General features: G+C 36.4%; 3 protein-coding genes and 1 long non-coding RNA gene across 4 annotated transcripts; 2 read left to right on the plus strand and 2 right to left on the minus strand.

The window, feature by feature from the left end:
• Positions 1 to 182: 182 nt before the first annotated feature.
• Positions 183 to 7,475, minus strand: LOC107274103 (prohormone-2). Its single transcript, XM_015752878.2, has 11 exons — positions 7,340 to 7,475; positions 6,948 to 7,128; positions 6,644 to 6,859; positions 5,856 to 5,973; positions 5,545 to 5,643; positions 5,318 to 5,450; positions 5,003 to 5,236; positions 3,509 to 3,610; positions 3,229 to 3,317; positions 2,922 to 3,148; positions 183 to 2,842 (listed from the first exon to the last, which is right to left on the minus strand). The coding sequence occupies exons 4-11, from the start codon at positions 5,971 to 5,973 to the stop codon at positions 2,741 to 2,743; spliced, it is 1,104 nt and encodes a 367-aa protein (XP_015608364.1). The 5' UTR covers positions 6,644 to 6,859; positions 6,948 to 7,128; positions 7,340 to 7,475; the 3' UTR covers positions 183 to 2,740.
• A 158-nt stretch (positions 7,476 to 7,633) lies between these two features.
• Positions 7,634 to 8,791, plus strand: LOC112495320. The gene is made up of 3 exons (XR_003061721.1): positions 7,634 to 7,879; positions 8,189 to 8,373; positions 8,614 to 8,791. It is a non-coding gene; the product is annotated as an uncharacterized LOC112495320 (long non-coding RNA).
• Positions 8,792 to 8,826: 35 nt separating this feature from the next.
• LOC107274079 lies at positions 8,827 to 11,581 on the minus strand. Its single transcript, XM_015752830.2, has 3 exons — positions 10,604 to 11,581; positions 10,221 to 10,526; positions 8,827 to 10,151 (listed from the first exon to the last, which is right to left on the minus strand). Exons 1-3 carry the CDS (start codon positions 11,292 to 11,294, stop codon positions 9,475 to 9,477), a joined length of 1,674 nt encoding a protein of 557 aa, XP_015608316.1. The 5' UTR covers positions 11,295 to 11,581; the 3' UTR covers positions 8,827 to 9,474.
• A 1,249-nt stretch (positions 11,582 to 12,830) lies between these two features.
• LOC107274099 (EF-hand domain-containing protein D2 homolog) lies at positions 12,831 to 20,807 on the plus strand. The gene is made up of 5 exons (XM_015752870.2): positions 12,831 to 12,990; positions 13,279 to 13,448; positions 18,768 to 18,915; positions 19,280 to 19,414; positions 19,537 to 20,807. Exons 2-5 carry the CDS (start codon positions 13,279 to 13,281, stop codon positions 19,672 to 19,674), a joined length of 591 nt encoding a protein of 196 aa, XP_015608356.1. The 5' UTR covers positions 12,831 to 12,990; the 3' UTR covers positions 19,675 to 20,807.
• The last annotated feature ends 396 nt before the right edge of the window (positions 20,808 to 21,203 follow it).

Raw genomic sequence — 21,203 nt, forward strand, 5'->3', positions numbered from 1 at the left:
ATCCATGATAAAAAAAATAAATGTTTGGATAATGAAAAGTTTTTTTTTCATTTGATTGCACAGATGCGGAACGGTGGTATAGTGTCGTAGAGTGCATGCACAGAATATAATTATTTATTATTTTCCCTGCTCATTACAATCTTACATCGATTAAACGAGAGTTTCGATTAAATCATTATCCATGAATCATAAGCGATATATTCTCTGTCTCTACATATATTTATGTGTATTCGCGTATGCTCTTTTACTTTGGATTTTATCTATAATATACATAAGGTGTTAACTAATCCATAGTACTTCTCATTTATTAGACGTCCTGATCTCTATTGGCTGCACCGTGACAAAAATTATTATCAAACAATTCAATGGCTACAGGTGCTTTCATCTTTAATGGAAAATCCTATTTAATGAAAGTCTCAATGACCACAATCTTTATACAGTACATTTTGTATAATAAAAAACGAAGCACCATTAGTTTAACGACTCGTCGATAAATATAATCTTAATATAAAGGTTTAAAATATTTAAGTGCATTAATTAGTCAACGACTTTGTATTTATGTGTGATGTATCTCACGTCAAACGGTCTGACATCTATTAAAGTTATTTAATTATCCTATTATTTGTCAATCTGTTGAAAAGAATAATAATCCTTTAAGCATTCCTTCTGCATATTACGGTTTGCTGTACATTTCAAAATTCAAAATGCCTCTTGTACTTGCCTCTTCTCTCTTCAAACTAAAAATCAGGGGTAACTAACTTAATTTCAAAATAAAGCGTATAGGTCATAGCGAATAACGCCAATTAATGGAATAAAATTCGTATTCTTAAGGAGATGTAAGATTAAGAATTAGAAAAGGGTCATGTGGATGGTCAATTTGACATGTTATGCCGCACACACATATATGTATATATATTATGCATTAGAGGATATCACTCGGAGGACGCGATGACGAAAATATAATATATCAGAGACTGAAATTCATTCGTCTTACTTCCATCTATAGTTCTGTGACACATCGACAGTATTGTCTTTGAGAATTGTTTGGCTTGAAACAAACATACAAATGCAAAACATCCTATTTCATTTATTTATATCTATAATATACCATAATCAAATACAATAGAGAGTATTCGCTAAGTGTTAATCAAAGATAAATAATATATATATATATATATATATAGCATCTCTTTTTATTTCAACTAAGAATTGAAAATTGTCCTCTAACAGTATAGGCATTAATATCCTCACGTTTGTTGTTAATTGAACAATTTTCGGATATTGATCTTTTGTTTTGTCGCTTAAGAGAATAATACTGTTCGATTAGGCTTATCTCGTGAACGTTTAACGAATGCTCTCTATCTATCGCACGTGCCCATGAGAACAGTGCCATAGATCTAATAATTGTAGACGTGTATGTTTAAAAAATACTGGCTAATCGTTAATCGTACATTCTTCTGTTAGGTTAGTTTTTTCCTTTTAGTATAAAAGAAAAAAATTCACAGGCGTCTAAAACAATTGTTTCTGCGTAATTTAAATTAGTGACGTTTCGCCCGATACATTATATTAGCCATCTCGTATTCCTCGATGAATACACGATACAATATTTGATATTTATAATTAATTCAGTCCGCGTGCTTATAATACGTTAAAGTACAGGCAGACGGACGTCTTTTATACACAAAATTGATTAGTCGTTTCTTTTTTTTTCTTTTTTCTTTTTCTTTAGAAGTGCCAAGAGTAATACATTGGGACACGAGTAATATCTTCGTTATATATCTAAAGTATCGAACGAATTTTGATTTTTAGGAAATGTCACTTAATGCATGGTCAATTAAAATATTTTTCATGAAATTCCAGTCTGTTCATTCTTTGAGATAGAAGTCTCTCATTTTCATATATATTATTAAACGATATTACTCGTATCGTCAACCGATTTTACTGTTTAGAATTAACATCATTAACCCACCAGACTTATCGTTATATAATCCTTATGCAAATCATCTATGTAAAAATAATTGAGTGTTAATCAGCTGGACCATACCAGCTGAAATTGAGTTTGGATCCATGGACTGGCTAAGTTCAGTTGATTCGGTCGAGCTGATTAAGTCCCTTTTAATGCAAAATTATCCAACTTGGAATTAATTATCGTGTAATTACCTATAAAAGTAGAATGAGTTTAATCAATGTTCTGTTATCTTTTGTATTACAAAGATGGTTGCATTCAGTTCTACAATTGGATAACAAACATTTAATTAAATCAATAATATCACGTTGATATGCCAATGGGTCAAGTACGCTACTAATCATATGATAATTATCATTGTATCTTATTTAAGATGATCAAGATATACGTTGAATTATATGTGCTCGGACAATGACAGTGAGATTTGTTATTTTGACTGTTAGACTGCCATTAAATTTCATTTATTTCCTCGGCAGATAGTCGAGCCTCTTCCTTCAGTGTAAAATAGTAAATGAAATGAAATTTGAAAAATATTACCAAAATCTGAATAAGCATAAACTATTAATGAAACAGTATCGCCGTGCAGTATAACAAACGCGCATTAATATTCACTGTAGAAAACGTGAAATGGCATCATGAAATGATTTACTAAATAATTTTCAGTTTGAAATTCCATTAACGTAATCTCTGACATTCTCCAACTAATTCTGAAGGTTGGACTCGACCCGAATAAGTCCCAATTTTCAAATCGTGGTTCATAAGCAGGAGATCAATTTAGTAAACGAGACGATGTTCATAACTAGGATAGCTTCGCGGTTGGGAGCCAAGAAGTTGGGCAAGGTTTACGTAATTGCGGCCGCCATAATTCTCGTAGCCCTGTAAAAGGTAAAACAGAGAGAATACAATGATTTATTTATGTATGTTTTGTTTAACTTTAACGAAGGATTATACCAACCTGGGAACGCTTTTGTGTCATCATGTATCTCTTCTCAGGAGGATAATAATTACGTTGAGGATAAATCGATCCGTACTGCGTATATTGTTGTCCAAATTGATTTCCATATTGATCGTAATAATCGCTGGGACGAGTCCGTGGAATTCCAATATCCAGTGGCGCCAAGGAGTCCGTGCCGACCGTGAAGTGATGAGGAGGATATACAGGTTCTTCCAACCAAGAGCCAGCTTCGAATAGTATTTATGCGGGTTAGACTTTCTGCATATGTTTACAGGAAAATTTAACTATATTGATCGTTTCAAAATACCAGTTCTGGGATCTTCATCATCCACATCGATCATGTTGCTGTCGTCGTCGTTGGTGTATTCATCATCAGCTTCGTATCCTGGCCAGTTACTGTAGAAGGAAAACACTGTCTGTCAATATTTCAATAAATTTTAAGTAATAATGACAATTCAGTTAACTTCTAATGATCCGTTTTAAATATATATACTATCTTGTACGATTACTATGTATATCGCTAATGTATTACTGACCAAGTTTTAATCTGTGTACAGTGTTATTTTCTATTATTAAATTATGCTTACCGTTTGCGTCGCTCGTTTTCCCAAAATGAAAGAATAGTCAAGACTTCTTGAGGATCCAAAACCAGATCGCGTTTGTATCTGGCATCCTGATACATTGGTAGACTGTAAAGAAATAAATAAAAATCTTCTAACTAAATGCTCCAATTTAAAAATGAACATTTGTAATGAAAATCTAACAAGATGTATTCCATTTCATGTGACCAGTATTCTGTCAAATTCAATGACACTATTTATAGGTACATAGTTGATCTTTAAAAAATCAATGTTGGTTCAATTCAGGAACAGCCATGCGCTTCGCTATTGAACTAAGGTTCGATGACCTCTTGATATAAATGTTAATTAAATAATTTAATTCAAAATATCATTATAAATCATCAAATAAGCCCGCACGTGACGTAACGTTAGCAAATTATTGTCCAGAAATAACTAGAGATGTTTAAGTTTGGGGTGGGTTAGGTAGCCAATTCGTTCGATAACAGCCGGGGTCTCTGACGTCATAGCATGACCCAATTCAGAACGTCCTGGTCGGCTCCATTCAGCTTTTACCTAGGATATATCGAATCCATTCCATTACAACTTGAGATACAGTTGACTCATTCAGTTAATTCCAGCCATAAGTATAAAGCAGTAAATAACGTCTCCCATTCCCCCAATCTTTTACACCCTGTCTGAAGGATGATTAATCAATATAAAAAAAATAAATTTAATCAATGAAAATTCACTGTTATCCCAAAACACTATATCGTGAAGTATCTACTTCAGAAAACTAATTCGTGTCTGATAAAACATAAGAGGACATCCTTAACCACATCAATGTCACCTATTGGTCAATCGATGAAGTTGATATAAATAGAAAAAGAACTCTTGTATTGAACGCTCTTTAAATAAATAAAAAAAGGCAGTCTTTCTTTACGCAATAGTTGGGAGTCACAAAAGTAAATATAAAATTGTCTGTATTGAATTGACTGTAACTGTCAATTCATAAGGGATGAGAAGTCAGTAGTTAATGCGCAATGATTACTAGTGTCGGTGACCCTAAAATGGCTCGGCAATGATGAGACTCCCTTGAGGCTGATCGATCGTGTTGCTTGGCAACTGTCTGGGAATGGGAGAGGCCTAACCAGCAGGCTTGGCAAAACACGAGCGTTCTACAGGTGGCGGAAATTCGACGAAATGTTCGTTGATTACAGGTCACGATTTTCTCGCTGATTACTTGGAGAAAGACTAATGAGGATCTCGTGATTAGAAGGCCTTCGTTTCTTTCAGTCCCTTGCGTTGAAATGGACCAAATGATTAATTAGAACGGAGGACCTTAAACATCCATGTAATTTTCATTGACGCTCTTGGTTTGTCAACGAGCTCAAATTAGTAAGGAAATTTGTTTCTTTTTTCTGCATATCTTCCTTTAGGTTTAGTATAGCAACATGACAGTACGGATTGCCTATCAGTACACAATCTGTACGGGTACAAGACGTGATCTGTGATATTACTAACCTGCGCTTAGCTTGAACTACAGGCTGCGGAATGTAACTTATTGGTGAAGACGACGAGGAAGAAGCTGGCGAAGAAGATGGCACTGGGGACGGAGTTGTCGTGTATATCGATGTCATGGAATTGTCTGACCTCTTACGTCGGCCATCCATACCAAGATCATAGTAACGTTGATAGCTTGGAACATCCCAGTTCTTGGGTCCATCGGTGATCTGATTAGCAAGGATTTTACTGTATCTGCAAAAAAATGTATCATATTGAAAATTGATATTGTATCTGATGTCATTGTTCGAATTTCATTGTTGAGTCAGTGCTTACTCGTAATTCTTGTCATAAGGCGATAAAACTTTACGATCAAAAGCAGTACTGCTTATCGGGTTTGGTCGTTCAAAATTGTCGCTCTGTGCAAAAGCTGCTTTGATGTCTTCTAATCCGGAAGTACCTAGAGTCCCTGGACAATGACAAAAGTATCTCAAACATCTCTTCAAAATCAATATCGGGTCTGTATCAATTTGTATTTTTTATTGAAGTTGTGTGCAACTTACGTTTTTCAGTGTTTGATGGGTACAAGTGATTGTTGGCTGTGTTTTCGGCCTGTCGATTTTGTTGATTGCCGAACATCAATATTTCCTGAGCACGTTTTGCTAAAATTATTACATGAGGTATAGAGTATCAATTTTCTTTGTTGGAGGATGGTATAGATTTTAATTCTTTCGTGGCTGCTTTTTTCTGGGACGTATAAAAAATTTTATTCTACCCTTGATACAGGTGTAGCTTTTTATGGCAAACTAAGTCAAATGAAGTGGAATGAGATCAAAGTAGGAAGATAATTTTGTGGGTTTGGAAATTTCATTACTTTTTGGCCTCATAAGTTGATCAGCTTTCTTCAAATCTTCCATTAGAGTTGTGGATAACGCTTCGCCCATTACGGCTAGCGTTACCAATGTCACTAAGCACAGCCAGTGGGATAACATCTGCAACAACGATGATGAAAAATAAGAACATATTTGATAGAAATGAGTAAAAGCAAAATTAAGACCATGTCTCATAAACATTAAAAATCTAATAAATTTGAACGCTTAATTTATGTAACTTTCAATTATAATAACGTTCCTTGCTTCAGTGTGGGCTCTAAAAAAGTAATGATTATTCAGAAAATAATGTTTAATCAAATTTAACGTGAATCCCTTGGCATAATTTGCAGACCTTTAATGAATTCATTCAATACCTGACAGATTGGATCAGCGTGCAGTGAACCATGAAATTAATTACACGCCGTAGAAACTCAAGCAATAAATTAATCATTTATTTTTGTCAATCCTTATACTAAAATTCAAAAATTGAGAAAAATCTTACGTTACACATTTTGTAAATATTCTCAGTCGCAAAATACATATATCTTCGATATACGTAAATAATTAAATCGCTCGGTTTTTCAAAATCGTTAATTAATAAATCAATGTCAATAATTACGAATAATCTGTCTTGAAAGATATGAACTCGAAAGATTACTTCCATTCAATGAATGGGAGTCACGCGGGCAAATTTATGAATGCAACCGCTGCAGTAGTAACGATATATATAAAACCAGGAATAGCGCTGGTAAAAAAATGGAATTAAAAAAGGCAACAGGAGCTCTATTACCTTCGCGCAGGAAAAAGGTCTAAGCCCAAGTTCCTAAGATGCTGTTAGGTTTCTCTCTTCTTAATTTGGAGATCGATCACAAGGGACACCTTTCGGATTCGACGGTCCAGGGAGAAGTGGCTGGCAGGGCTCTGTAACGTCAGCCAGAAAGGAGCTACGCAGGGGTGGAAGCACCGTCTACGGAGAAGGGCTCTTGGTCGATCAACCAACCCCACTCTGTAAAATTTCTACCCCTATCATTCCCCGCCATTGATATAGAATACGTATATATATGTAGATAGAACACAGCATTCTGAATACGTACGATTCGGCGACAGAAGCTTCATTCCCTGCATTGAAGTAGGCCGATAAACTGATAATTCCAAATCTCGGCGAGAATCTCTTTGATCTTTATATTTTTCTCTCCTATAATGATCATCTACCATTCCTTGTTCAAAAATCGCTTTGATACAGTAGAATCCGACTGGATAAAAATAGAGTCGAGTCTGCCTTGAAGAGATTCGTAAAATATTTAATCTAATAAAATGAGAATCGAATTCAGTAAAATAGATACTGATGAAAGATATGAAAGAAGTAAAACGAGACAACCTTTTCACTCGTCTATTTCTATATACAGATCGAGGGACAGAAGAGGTTAAGAATCATAGTGCGTAATAGGTATGAAATTGACAAGATGCAACTACTAAGGCTACTAACCAATAATACGTATTATTGCAGGACATTTTTAGAAGCTTCATCCGGAACAAACGTGATTCATCTTTCCTTTCTTGGATTATGTCTTGAACGTAACGCTGGTGCCTTGTGTCTTGACCTTTATCCAGCCCACACACTTTACGATATGCCCACGCATTTCTGCACCCACGTAACCGCTGCCAGCCCAGCCTAACCTAAAACACTTGAAACCCCCTACCCTTGATTACCCGCTCAGGACGACAGTGGCGTAGTGCCAATCGTCCCTAGATGCGCTAATACAGGTATACTGGTGTAAAAGAAAAGTTTTAAGACTTTAAGTCGTTTCGCAAGCTTATATATATGTATATTTCATGTGGACCAAATTTTGGCAAAGAATGTTACTCTTGTACATAATATATTTTCTGGCATCAAATTGCATCGTTTACATAAATTCATAAAATTGTTATAACGCGCGCCACTGCTTCAGCGCCAAGTCAAAAACCATAAAAGGCGGAAGTTTGTTGTTTCTGGTAAAAAGGAAGAATTAATCGGCTTAATTTCCGGGTGAGTCGAACATCTTTTTTACCCGTAATAAATTCTCTCTTACTATACCTGCTTTTCAAAGCCTTCGTGATACGACGATGGGTAGTGGATAATTCTGTACGATATAAAGTAATGTATAGTTGATAAAAACGCGAGACAAATACTTTGAGCTGTATGATTCATCGTCACTAATTCCTATTCGCGATGTTATAAAAATGAATGAATTAAGTGTCGTAAATTAATCAGCCCATACCTGTTCATACTGTGTTCATAATTTTGAGAGTTGATACGTTAAATATGATTTGTTCTAAACACTAAAATTGTTTGTAGCCTAAATCTTTTATATTCCCGAGAATGCATGTGATTCGAAAAGTCAAAAAGGAGCTCCCAGACTGTCGTCTCTAAAAAAATGTTTACGTGTTAAAATTTGTCCAGCTTGAAGAAAAAATAAAGTTCATCTAATGAAAATACATAATTCTTCACATCGCTGATATCACCCGTCATAAAGTATCCAGGTATCTAATATCATATTTCTCATTACCTTCACGTTCAAAGGAGTGAAAATCCTTTACCGATTAGTGCTTCCTTTTTTCCAGTTTGCCAACTGGTTAATATCAATGGCAATTGGTACCAAGCGAAAGTGCTTAAGAGATTCAAGCTTAGAGTTTTTCAATGACATCTATCGATAGCGTAGTGAAATTTTTGAGTGTTATGAATAATTTACTTTCTATATATAGTTTTACTGAACATTGCAGAAACCATTTGGAACTGTAGTGTGTATGTACTGCGAGGGTTGGGTCCCATTGACGTCAGTGCTTGATTCTTGAAACAGCGAATCGTTGTAGTCGCGTGGCCTGGAGATGCGCACTGTGGTAGGGATGAAACTTAGGGTAAAATCTCCCCAGGGCTGTAAGAAGCAGTATCCAAAATCTTCAAGGTAGCAAAATTATTACTGCAGATTTTTTTTATAAGCTATGAAAATATTTATTTATACAAAATTACTCAATATCTCATTTTTTACATAGTCACAAGCCTATTCAGAAATATTGTACTAAGGAAGTTTGTTTTATACGGTGGAACCAACTTCAGTTAAAGCAATACTTTTTGATAACTATATAATGATGAATCATATAAATTTCAAATCACAATCGATTAACTTGCAACAATCTTTTTATACTCGGTTCACTTCATCCTAATCAATGATTAATTTAATTTATAATAATGCCACTCGAAATCTGACTCCCATTTCGTAATACTTGTTACGCCACTGTTACGGAGATAGGTTCGCAATGGTGGGAATAAGTACTGGGGTAGGGATATTTGAGGGTTTTCGAATCAGAGTGGGAATCGCGTGGGCGAAAAGCTCAGATCGATCCGGCAGCTGCGTAGTAAAGGACGCCTGTTGATACGAAACGGGAGTTTCATTCATGAAACTCTGAAAATCAAGACGCCCTAATAATGCACGTCGCAGCTTCATATGCAGAAAAAATAGAAAACTTATTAAATGCGATCTATACAAATATTAAATAATAAATACAATATAAATACAATTGAAAATAATACAATAAATTGACAATTTTTCTCAAATAAAACCCTAGTACTTTATCTAGTAATTTTCATTCACACTTATTATTTTTTGAACCAATTAGACGTCTACTCTGTCCAGAAACAAGAATGAATTTCGTGCTTATTTTTTCGACGGATGTGATTCTTGGCTTTTTATTGTCACTTGACACACTGACTACTGGTTGTACCTTTTTTTCTACATCACCCTGACTTTCCACTGAAATATTTTCTAGGGGTTGCAGTTCCATACGAACTTTGATATCCTTGCCATCGTATCTCCATGGACCATCTTCTTCCACTTCGACACATTGCCATTTCAAGATTTTAGTTTCTTCTGGCAGATGATTTATCGGATGTTCTCCATCTGATACCTTTGAATCTCTTAAGTATTTATCATTATCATTCTCTATTTTTAGATTTGCCTTCCGGATCTTTATTTCAGGTTTCTTAATTTCAAATTCCAAACAGCTATCGTCGTCATCCGTAATTGGTATTGCTCTCTTGTAATTCCGTTTTAATATTTTCTTCGTGGCAGACATTCTCATTTTATTACTCCTATCCGATATATGTTTAATTATGAAAATTTCATTGTTTTTCATATTATCTTCTTGTGGCTTTGTTGGTTCATAAACAATTTTTCTATTTACAGCGGGGTCAATATTTTCATTCACTGATTTTCTTTTGCTCCCAAATCTTTTTACACGCTTCTTCTGTCTATGTGGTACGGCTGAAAGATAAAGATTCATGATATCATTTTTGCATATGTAACGGTCATCATATTTGATCAAGTACTTACAATAATTCTCATTTTGACTAGAAGTATTCAAACATTCGCTGGTATCGGCTGAAATATCGTTAAAGGAATTTTTATGTGTCCAGGATCCATTTCCGGTCACAGAAGAATCATCCGATGATGTAGAACTATAAAACTTTTTAAATTTATTCCATAACCTATTGGCTGTGCTTAACCAATGTTTTGGATAAATCCAGTTAGTTATTTCGGTTTGGATAATAGTTTTGTTTTTCGAAGGTATTTCCTTCCTCTTGTTCCTGATCGCTGGTCGTTTTTCGTACGTTTTCCAATCTCCGCGTTTCATAAACTCTGTGTGACAGAAAATCGATAGTCGTATAACTTGTACATAATTATATAAGTAAAATCAAACGAAACATTGAAATTACCTGATAAAGGAGGAAACTCATCATCGCTACTGGAATAGTGTAATGCACTGGGTAATTGCAGGGGTACTTTATCAACTGGCAAGATTTCATCCCCCTTACACCTTTCACCCTCTTCCTTCGAATGGATCGGAACATCAATTCTGGGTGTGTACTTTTGGGAGTGGTGATTCGACGTACCCGCCAGGGGTTGATCAAACTTTTCCAGAAAAAGGTTCTCCACGTGCACAGCATCGCGGATGAGCTCAGGACTCGTATACTTTTTAACCTTCGTCGAAATTCCATGGACCTTCGAAGTTTCCTCTGTGGAGGAATACCTTGAATTTCTAATAATTGTTGGTTTTTTCAAAATGGTTTTGGGTGAGTCTTTTAATTTTATGGAATCGTCGGTGCTTTCGGATGTTTTTTTGTCATGGGATGTATCTGCATTTTTCGAGTGTGAGTCGAGTGATTCCTCCCAGTCGGTCACCCAGTTGTCCTCGGTATCGGTGTCACTATCGTGAAATCTTACAGATTTGTATCGCACATTATTATTCACTCTACAACGTTTCCTTTTACGATTCAATATTAATATTTGTGAATTCGATTTATTATCGGAGGAATTCGAATCGATTCGCGATAATGGTAGACTGTAATCTTTCACTATATTACCTGTAATTGGAGTACTGCACGAATTATTAGGACGGTTATCCATTTGCTATGTATGAATATTCGATTTCAGGAACACAACGTTTATCAACTCCGACTGAACTAACCAATTTTCGTCCCACTCTATTTGACCACAACGACGAATTATTGACTATAGAGAAATAAGATAGACAAATATGTACATCTACTCGTACCGATATATCCGACCTTGGCGTTTTTGCTTAACATATTTGTACAAGAGTTACGTTTGACAGTTGTCATTAACGATCATTTCGACAAATTGTAAAGTGTGCGAAGTATGCCCATGACAAATTAAAGATCGAAGTTAATTCTCAGCTGTCACGAAATAATGTGTAAATTAATTTTGCCTTCGCTACGTGTTAAATTATCAATCACATTGTTCCGTCGATAATAATTACACGTAATTCCTTCCTTACCAACAAAACGTAACAGCAATATTTATTCATCGTCGATAATACTCAACAAGTAAGTCTTCTTCTTTTTCTGCACTGTTTTAGTACGATCAGTAGCCGATAGGTCGCAGGACTAAAGCAATATGCTCGACTCGTGCGAACTCATACAGAGATTTTCGACCTTTTCATTAATAAGTTAAGCTGAATTGCTAAAAGTGTTTTTATCGACACACTCAACTTTGACAAATCAGCATCGGATATGATTCAGCTTCTACATGGATAACGACATAGTGAGTCACGTTTGCGTGTCCAGGATAAAATACAATTTGCATACTATAATGTGTCATAGAAAGAAGGGGTTTCGAATGAGCCGGTCCCTCTGTCCCTATCGTAATTGATAACACCACTCTAAATGACTCATCCTATTGATTTTCATCCTCTGCAGAATTCACCCGCCGGAAGTCGAGTTCACGTTACAAATGAATTTTGTATGTCGCGAACTCGTCGCAAATACATTCGCTCTACGTTGAAACATTTTCTTCAAGGATTCCATCGAAGGTGAATAAAGTCGACAGCAGCGTGCAATCCATAGGCGTATACTACATACGTAGTAAATACTTCAATTTTTAAGACTATTTTGACGTAAGTCAATTATCTACGTCACACTCCATTCAGTCACAACAATATTTATAAAGAATCGGACACTATAACCAGAAGTGACGTTCAATAGTGTCAAACCTATTTTCTAGGAGTTTGCTTTAGTCACATCATATGCATATATCTATGGTCATACATGTGTCAAGTAAATACCTGATAATTCGCATATCATCGTTGATCATCGTCTTATGAGCTATTCATCTATTTGAATCCACATTATATTAATTAACATACAAAATTTCGTTTCATAGCTCTGAAATATATGTATATGTACGTAATTTCTTCTTGTTTATTGTGCAAATTCTTATGTAGGAAATAATGATAGAATATACACAAATGTTTAATTTTGTATCTCTGGTGCTTCATATAAATATACAGATAATGAACTACCTAATATCGTTATCAGGACAATTACTAGTAATCGCGTGTTAACTCGAAGAAACCTAGATGCTCAATTTCGAGTGATTTTGCTGCTCGATCGATTCGTGGCGCATGTGCATCACAGTGCGAGCACCTTCTTACCTCCGCAGCCAGTCTGCTTCGTCAGTCCGTGCGCGACGTTCACAACGTGAGGTTCTACGTCGTTCGCGCAGTACATTTTTCCTCTACCAGATATAAATAAGACTGTTTCTTTTCCGTCAAGACCTTGTCTGCTATTGATCTACCATAAAGGTAAAAATATACATCGTTCAGACATTCGCATCGAAAGCATCTATCAAATAGAAATATAAATTAGATAATCAGAAAATTTGTGTCTTTGTTTATAGTTTTGTCGATATTGATAAACGGTACCTGTTAGACGTAAAATCCTTAATGACAATAACACACATGTTTTTCGAAAATTTATTAACGATCGTTCTTGATGGCGTTACTTCTAATACGTAATTTCTCTCGTATTGACGCAGCGGCCGACGTATCTACAAGCTTTTTCATAAAAACAATATTCTTTTCATTGTAAAGATGCCGGCAGACGCGGAACTCAGCAATCTCTTAAACAGAAGACAGAGGATTAACGAAGAGCTTGACGAAGGGAAAGAAGTTAAGAAGGAATACAAATTCGTGAACGTCTACACGGAATTTCACGAACTGTCAAGACGAGAGATCAAGCAGTACGAACAAACGTTCAACAGGTTAGTGTTTATGAAAACTTCAAAATTCAGGGCAAGAAAAGTGAAACGATTGTCTAGATTAAATAGAATTCAACGAATGCGTCATAACACAGGTACTTAAAACGAAAGTCTGTTAGTTTAGAGTTCGTTACATGTCTCACCGTCAGAGTCGCTGCTGTTCGATAACATATCTTTCCCTCCAATTGAAAAATATTCAACGTTAACGTCTGACATGAAAACTCGTTCGATCGTGCCGAATGATAAAAGGGCACAGCAATCAATTATTTATAGACTAGAAACTTGCTTATGTGTTGTGCGATAACTAGAAGTAATGACGTGCACAGCCGATACCGTTTTCACGGTTGTAACACAAAGTAAACTGAACGCGTATTACGTATAAAATATTCAGCCAATGAAATCCATACCAGTTGTGTTGATATCAATGAAATCAAATATATGATACAACAAAGTAAGGATATCGCAATGATTCTAGTTTTGGGGTATGTAGCAATTGGTATTCCTTCTCTCTAGAATTTCTTCACCAACAATGAGTCTTATCCTTGGTCTAACCTTGTTGACGGAACGCGATACGTGAACGGAATCTACAGTCGCAACGGTTAGGTGTACCTACCAGTAGGATGAATGCTAATTTATGCAGTCTTACACACGCAATATATAGTTGAAGAGATGCACACGTGTCTCAATGTGATTTTGATTTTTTTTCTTCGTTTCACTGCTGCATATAGAGACTTTGCTTTTATACGGGAAGTAAGCCGTTGCTGAAATTTTCAGTTAGAAGAAAGAAACTGTGTGCGGTCCTTGGGTAGGGTGAAGTTTCTTGTAGTTGAATGTATCGCCGTTTGTTACTTAGGAAATAAAAGGCGTGTCGATAGCTAGGCCAATTATTTACTTCTGGAAAAACTTTGAGGTTATGTAAGCAACTTCGACGTAAAATGAGTTCGTTAATCTTTGATTACGTGTTGTGTGGGACAACAATTTATCGGGAAGTTCGCGTGACATAGTATACGGCGTTTCAGTCGAGTTGAACGTTACTAGGAAATTTTAGGTATCGATACTTGTTTCTAACATGCAGTTTCCATTTTTAGGTATGTAAAAAGTATTGCGTATCGTGTGGACATTTTTGGGCGAGTTTCAATATTTAGCTATTTCTGTGAGCAACTTCATAGTTTTTGCCTTTTCTGTGGTGTTTATGGTATACCTTTTGCGAAATACTGCGTTCATAGCTGCTCGTAAACGTCACGATAGACTTATTTAGTGGCTCGTGACGTTTGGTTATGTTTTCGTGGAAATTTTCCTATTCACGTAAAATTGTCTCGATGGTAAAATTCTTTTATGGTAGCTGAGACACTTGCGTCCCTGAAAGATAATAACACGTGTTTCCCAAACACGTCAGGTGCTTAGACAACAACTGCAAGCACCTGGCGTGGAAATTTGAAAAGAAAAGTCGTTACAGTAGTACGGGACAAATGGAATAAAGAACTTTGCAGAACAAAATGAAGTTTGCGAAAATTGCGAAAAATTGTTAAAAACTTGAAAATACAATTTCTCGTCCTTCGGAATGTTTGCCATTAAATGTAGATTTATATAAATTATACACTAAAATTGTAATCTTTGTTCGCGTCGACTGTTCTATAAAATAATTTGTCAAGGTTTATCTAAGGCGAAGTTAATATTTTTGAAAAATTTGAAAACCAAGAAAAAGTAGACTGCGACCCTGGTCGTACCTGGAGATCGACCAACCTCGGGCTGCATTGTTAAACCTGCTGGTCAAAATAGCCGCAGCACAAAAAAAAAGGATGAAAAGAAAAAAATATAAAGGGGCCGAGGGTTTAAAAAAAAACGTAGAACGTAGCTCGCGAGACACGCTCGAGACCACCTTCTTTTTCTTTCGCTTCTTCTTCTCCTTATTCGTCATCTTGCACTTTAAACTTCTAAAGCCGTGTCTATATTGTGCGACTCTAAGTTGTCGCTATTTAATATCTTCCTTGTGCTCGATAACTGGCTCCAGCACGTCCATTAATTGAATAATAAATTTAATGCTAAGAAATTCCTCAGGAGGTTCAAGCGGAAAAGTCATCGCATCCTCAAATGTCATTTGGCAACATTGGAAATCCGTCCATGTATCCTGTTCAGAAATGAAAAAACGTGACGCCTGCTGTCATCGATTTCTGCAGAGCCTGTTTAAACGTGGATATGACGAAATATGGAAAACCGGATGAAAATGTGAAACGGTGAAAAATGTGGGTCGTTAAGTATGCAGAATCATTGACTCTCAACCCGCATGACGTAACGTGTCAAACGAACAGTTGCCAAACGTAGTCCAAGATGACGCTGACTGCATCATAGCACTGTACCCTAGATACATTAGAAATTTCCTTCAACTTCCATCTGTATCAATAACATTGCTCAACGAAACACAATATGATATTATGTACAAAGAATCAAGCATAATTTAAAGCCCCGATCACAGCGACAAAACGTCCCAGCGATAGGATGCGGTTTTATCTATACTTGTATGAAACTTCCTGTCTACTTCTGTGGCCGCGATGTTAACTACTTTCCCACAAGCGAAATCCAATATCGTCTCTTTGTACTGCTTACAGGAAGGATCAAGAGTCGTAAAGGAGCCTCCGGCGATCATAGAAAGAATTTTAAAGAAACAGCATAGGGCGACATCTCAATATTCATAAAGTCAACAATATAATAGTACAAACGGTTCCATCCTGTAGCTTAGTCAAAATTTGTAAAACACTCTCAGGTCGTAATCCTCTTCTATATATTCAATCCCAAGTAAATGTTACGTCTCCCAGTTGGGACGCACAGTCAAAGAAACTCACACCGTGTCTAATTTCGTGTTTATCGTTATCACAAAGCCAAGTCTCTATCGTAGTATCTCGGTTTGCCAAGGCCTTATCTTTGTTTTACAATACCACGTGCTTACGTTACAAACTGGAATCGATACCTCAAAGAAGAGTCACCATAAACCATACCTAACGGCCTACAATTCCTCTTGGGCTATAGAGTATACGTAGTGTATACATATGTGGTATCAGGATATGTTGTCGAAAAAGACATTCAATGGCGTTGCTGAACGTTTTATATACAAGGTACGATTGGGACTCCAGGTGAACCACCTGGATCAGGTTTACAGTCCTGCCCGTTGCTTAGTAACCTCCTCCTCTAGCCCTGAAGAAGAGTACAAGCCATCAGTATAAAAGTACATAAGGCAACCCTTAAAGGATTGCTGACTAGAATGCGGCAGTTATATATATATATATATATATATATATATATATATATATATACAACACACATAAAGGGTGGAATGCATGCAGAGAACTGACAATCATACCGGACTGAAGAGTCACAGAGAATGATGATGCTGATAGGACACAAGGCGGACCCCTAAAGCTTGGCATGAGACTCCTCGATGCTCGTGGGAGTTGTTCTATTTCTGGAAGGATTACACTTCTCTCCATAGCCATCCTTAGGAGCCATCCCACCCGCAGTCAAATGTTTACCAGCTAGGTGCAACTTGCCTTTTTGTCATATTGCTTTGGGTATATTCACGAGTTTTTCAAATGAAATTCCTTCTGGGAGTCTCCTTCTCACTGGAACGATATTTATTTCTGGTGTCTAGTTCAACTTCTTGTACAATAGTATATGCGACGTATAATTTACTCAGCGGCGTTAATAGAGAATGCAACTTACATTGACTGCTGTCCCACATTGCTGAATAGTATGTTTATACTTCATATAGGGATTTATTTGTGGTGCATCTCTGTAGGCCGATTTGCATGGATGCATCGATGCGTGGATTGTATTGAGTATAGTGATACATTGACTGTACTTTGTGTATATATTTGTGAGATTAATAGCACGGCTCAATGATAAGAAAGAAAGGAGGGCTGGATGGTTTGCCTTGACCGAATGTAAAATCTTTCAATAAAATTCTCATACCGTGTAAACATCTTCCAACTTGTCTATGATGGATCTGGTGCAACTGATACGTCGTGTCGAAACTGTGACCTCTGGGTTGAGGTCAAAAAAGAAGCGTCCTGGACTCGATGGGGCTCGAGCTATTTTTCGTATGTGAGCGTTTAGGTGGGATCTTGTTTTGTCTGACTTGGGACTTTGAATATTCGTCTTGCGAAAAAGCTCCTTTGCCCTCGACCTCGACCTTTGGCTGGAGTTATCGATATATCCCGTCGCGGCACTTTGCCGACCTCGACCTCAGCGACATTCTCCTTTCCTCGCTGTAGCCAGCTGATCGATAAGTCTCCAGGAGATATATGCGTGGGCTGTAGTTTATACATTATTATTTTATCGAATTAAAAGAAAAACTTTGTACCTCCTTTGTTACACCATTTCGTTAGTCAATTCAATTCCAACTGCAATGTTCAGGTGATTAATCGTTCACGATATGTCCATTGTACTTGATGCTAGTTTGTAACAAGATTATTTGTCACTGTACGGTGATTGTTGAAATTGACAGGTATACGTAGACGTGGGTTATGTCCAAGAAAAAGTGTGCGAATTTCTCAAGGATAGTGCAAGTGCACTGTATCGCACTGCATTGCGCTGCGGTGCACTGCATGCGGTATTAGCTTTCCCCTGCAGGCTGCAGATTATCGATTACGCACGGTTTTAATAGCAGCTACAATGCAGTTGGATTTTCCATGACTTTCACTGCTTCAGATATTACTGCTTCATTATCGCCGTCTATACCGTCAACTGTCATTCTATAAATATTTGTCATTCTTTTGAATGATAGTTTGTACCGTTTACCGACCTTGGGTATAACTTTCAATTAATAGCCGATCTACTTTACCGACGAAAGTATCAAGCTCGCCCTTGGTGGTGGATAACAGGAGTCTTGCTTACTGTTTGACAGAACATCCGCTGGGAGGTTTTTGGTTAATTGTTACCCGTGTACAATGAACATTCGGAAAATCAATTTCTTTGTGCTCTTAGTACTGTATAGTGTCGGTTAACCGGTCGCCAAACACAGCCAATCGCGTACCAGGACCTTATAAGGTTGCCACATCGGCGAAACCACTACCGTTCCTTTGTCCGCCTTTTTTGGATCGCTGCTCAACCGATTCTCCGATCCGTTGTTCCTTCTGGACTTTGTTGACGTATTTGCCCGATATCTCATTACTGCATTTTCTGTATATGAAAGTTGGGTGAAACTTGTATACGACGGAGATCTTTGTTGGGTGACGATATATTATATATATTGCTTCGTCTGAGATTATTGGATGTATGATAAGCTCATTGGAAGAGTGATAAAATAACATTAAAATTACTTTTGGACAGATTTGACGCGGGACACGACGGCTTCCTTGATTTGGCTGAACTTAAAAGGATGATGGAAGTGCTGGGCGCGCCTCAAACTCATCTTGGACTCAAGGCTATGATCCAGGAAGTGGATGAGGATGGTGACGGTCGTATTTCCTTCCGTGAGGTTTGTATATTTGCCAGGATGCAAAAAAAGAAAAGTATTGTGAAGCGTTTAAATTCGCGGGATTGCTCGCTAGGTTTGTTTCTATTGATTTCTCTTTCAATTTAATTGATTTATGTATACTGTTTTGTATATATATTTATACGTACGGAAACGTTCAAAACCAGTGGGCACCAGCTGGCCATGAATGAACTCAACGAACGGTACCAAATTGTGTCTTATTACTTTACTTCCTGTTTCCACATAATTTCGTTAGACACCTTCCGTTAGGGCAGATTGAAGATACATGATTATAGACTATGAACTTCACGTACGTTTGTTTCACTAAGGTATTGTACGTGTAACTTGTGTCTTTTTGTTTATACAGTTTTTATTAATCTATCGCAAAGCTCGTGCTGGAGAACTTGAACAAGATTCCGGTTTGGGTCAGCTTGCACGACTGACGGAAGTGGACGTTGACGAAGTCGGTGTGACTGGGGCCAAGAACTTCTTCGAAGCTAAGGTAAACGTTAGTTAATATGTAATTCTTCGTTTAATGTGAATCAAGTTTAAATAGTTAATAAGGTTTTACTTAATTTCGTGCTATCGCTGTAGTTGATTTTGAAAATACTTTTTTTCTTCAAGATTGAAGAACTTCGCAAAGTGAGCAAGTTTGAAGATGAAATCCGCATGGAACAGGAGGAGCGGAAACGGGAAGAAGAGGAACGCGCAACAAGACGCGCTCAATTTCGACAGAAAGCTGCTCTGTTTGGTAAAAATTAAACCGTCCCGTCAGTGTGTTCTGTACGCATTGATGGAAAACTTTAGTGGCGAACGAAGTGCACGTATACATGTTCGAACAAATGAACGACTGAATTTCCAAATGGTCGTTTTAATAATTGGCAAATGTGATTTCATTCCTGGATGTGATATGATAGATTTTCTATAATCGTTACATGTATACGTTTATTATACACAGTTGTATCGTATCGTCATGAAAACTTGTAGAGTTTGCTAAACTGAAATTATCGTAAGGGTCACCCAATAACAAGCTATCGAAAGAACTTAGTTTTCAAGAGAGCGAAAAAAAATAACAAATTTTATCCATTTTTGGAGAGTACAAAGTTTATAGAGTACAATGCGAAGTATTAATTGCTATTGACGCTCAGTGGTTATTAAGCTTCCATTGCTGCCGGAAAAAATGCAAATTATAAAAAATATTTTTAAAAATCGTTGACAAATTATCAAGAATGCCGACGCGCAATTGATTTGTTTAAAAACGACTGAAAAGCATAAGTGAAGTTGCAATTATAGTTTGTCACAATTAGCACGTAACTGTGTAGTATAATTTTTAGAGGATGACAGTTAAGACAACAAAATTATCGTGGAAAGTCTCATTCGTTGTTTGTACATAATATAATTGCTTTGTCGAAAAAGTATTAAACGTTAAGCTAATATTTTTAATAGGTTGCAAACAGTTTAAAGCAATTTTAAGAACTATGAGAGTCGTCCGTTAGTGTATATTTCTGGAAAAGATGTGTTACTTGTAGCTAACGTGAAGTTTTCGAGAAATTATAACCAGACAATGGTCATCGATTAATTTTTATAGCAGAATTCCCAAATCATTAGATTATACTAGGTTTACAGAGCGCTTAGTTTACAACGAAAACTTATTTAATGTGTAATTATAAACTGCTTCTTTTTTTTTTTATACGTGCCGTGCGACTTCTTCTGTTAGACATAAATCCAAACCCAATTAAATAGAATCGCACCTACAGAAGCTGTTATAATACAAATATTTGTTTTACTGTGTAATTATTGGTATGCATTTATGCTATCGTGTCTACAATGTTACGTTAATTTTTATCATCACTGATAACAGAGTAAAAAATAATTACCAGAAGTTTCAGTCTTTGTAAATGTGTACTCATTACTCTACCCGTGACTTCTTTCCTTCTTCTTCATTATCCAATGACTTTTAATTAATATCATCATTAACTTTCACCTGTTGAAAGTTTATAGAAATAATATTTGAGAGTATATCTTTAGATGAGTTTAACTGGTTTGGAAGAAATCATAGTAACACGTGTTTTAATAGCCTAGTGAAAGTCGAAAGATACATTTTCAATAATTACACGTTTCTCATGGAGATTTGGCACAAATTTTCGTATTGAATAAGATATTCTTAAACCATAGTAAAAATGTTCAATTTAATAAATATCTAGGAGAGCTTGGTTTTTTTATTAGAGCAAGACTTTCAAGATCTTTAAAAAAGAATTTTGAAAAATGTGTATAACCAAAGGCTCAGTTGA

This window comes from Cephus cinctus, unplaced genomic scaffold (genome assembly GCF_000341935.2).
Source record: "Cephus cinctus unplaced genomic scaffold, Ccin1 Ccin1_scaffold2234, whole genome shotgun sequence".
NCBI classification, from domain to species: Eukaryota; Metazoa; Arthropoda; class Insecta; order Hymenoptera; family Cephidae; genus Cephus; species Cephus cinctus.

What these genes read in the sequence shown, in the direction of transcription:
- LOC107274079 (XM_015752830.2), bottom strand. Translation starts at nt 11,294, where the DNA reads ATGGATAACCGTCCTAATAATTCGTGCAGTACTCCAATTACAGGTAAT. An exon ending in TGAGTTTCCTCCTTTATCAG is followed by an intron (nt 10,527 to 10,603) that starts GTAATTTCAATG and finishes TCTGTCACACAG; the next exon opens with AGTTTATGAAACGCGGAGAT. An exon ending in TAGTCAAAATGAGAATTATT is followed by an intron (nt 10,152 to 10,220) that starts GTAAGTACTTGA and finishes TTTATCTTTCAG; the next exon opens with CCGTACCACATAGACAGAAG.
- LOC107274103 (XM_015752878.2), bottom strand. Translation starts at nt 5,973, where the DNA reads ATGTTATCCCACTGGCTGTGCTTAGTGACATTGGTAACGCTAGCCGTA. An exon ending in GTAGTTCAAGCTAAGCGCAG is followed by an intron (nt 3,611 to 5,002) that starts GTTAGTAATATC and finishes ATTTCTTTACAG; the next exon opens with TCTACCAATGTATCAGGATG. An exon ending in TGACACAAAAGCGTTCCCAG is followed by an intron (nt 2,843 to 2,921) that starts GTTGGTATAATC and finishes TACCTTTTACAG; the next exon opens with GGCTACGAGAATTATGGCGG.
- LOC107274099 (XM_015752870.2), top strand. Translation starts at nt 13,279, where the DNA reads ATGCCGGCAGACGCGGAACTCAGCAATCTCTTAAACAGAAGACAGAGG. An exon ending in GTCGTATTTCCTTCCGTGAG is followed by an intron (nt 18,916 to 19,279) that starts GTTTGTATATTT and finishes TTGTTTATACAG; the next exon opens with TTTTTATTAATCTATCGCAA. An exon ending in AGAACTTCTTCGAAGCTAAG is followed by an intron (nt 19,415 to 19,536) that starts GTAAACGTTAGT and finishes TTTTTCTTCAAG; the next exon opens with ATTGAAGAACTTCGCAAAGT.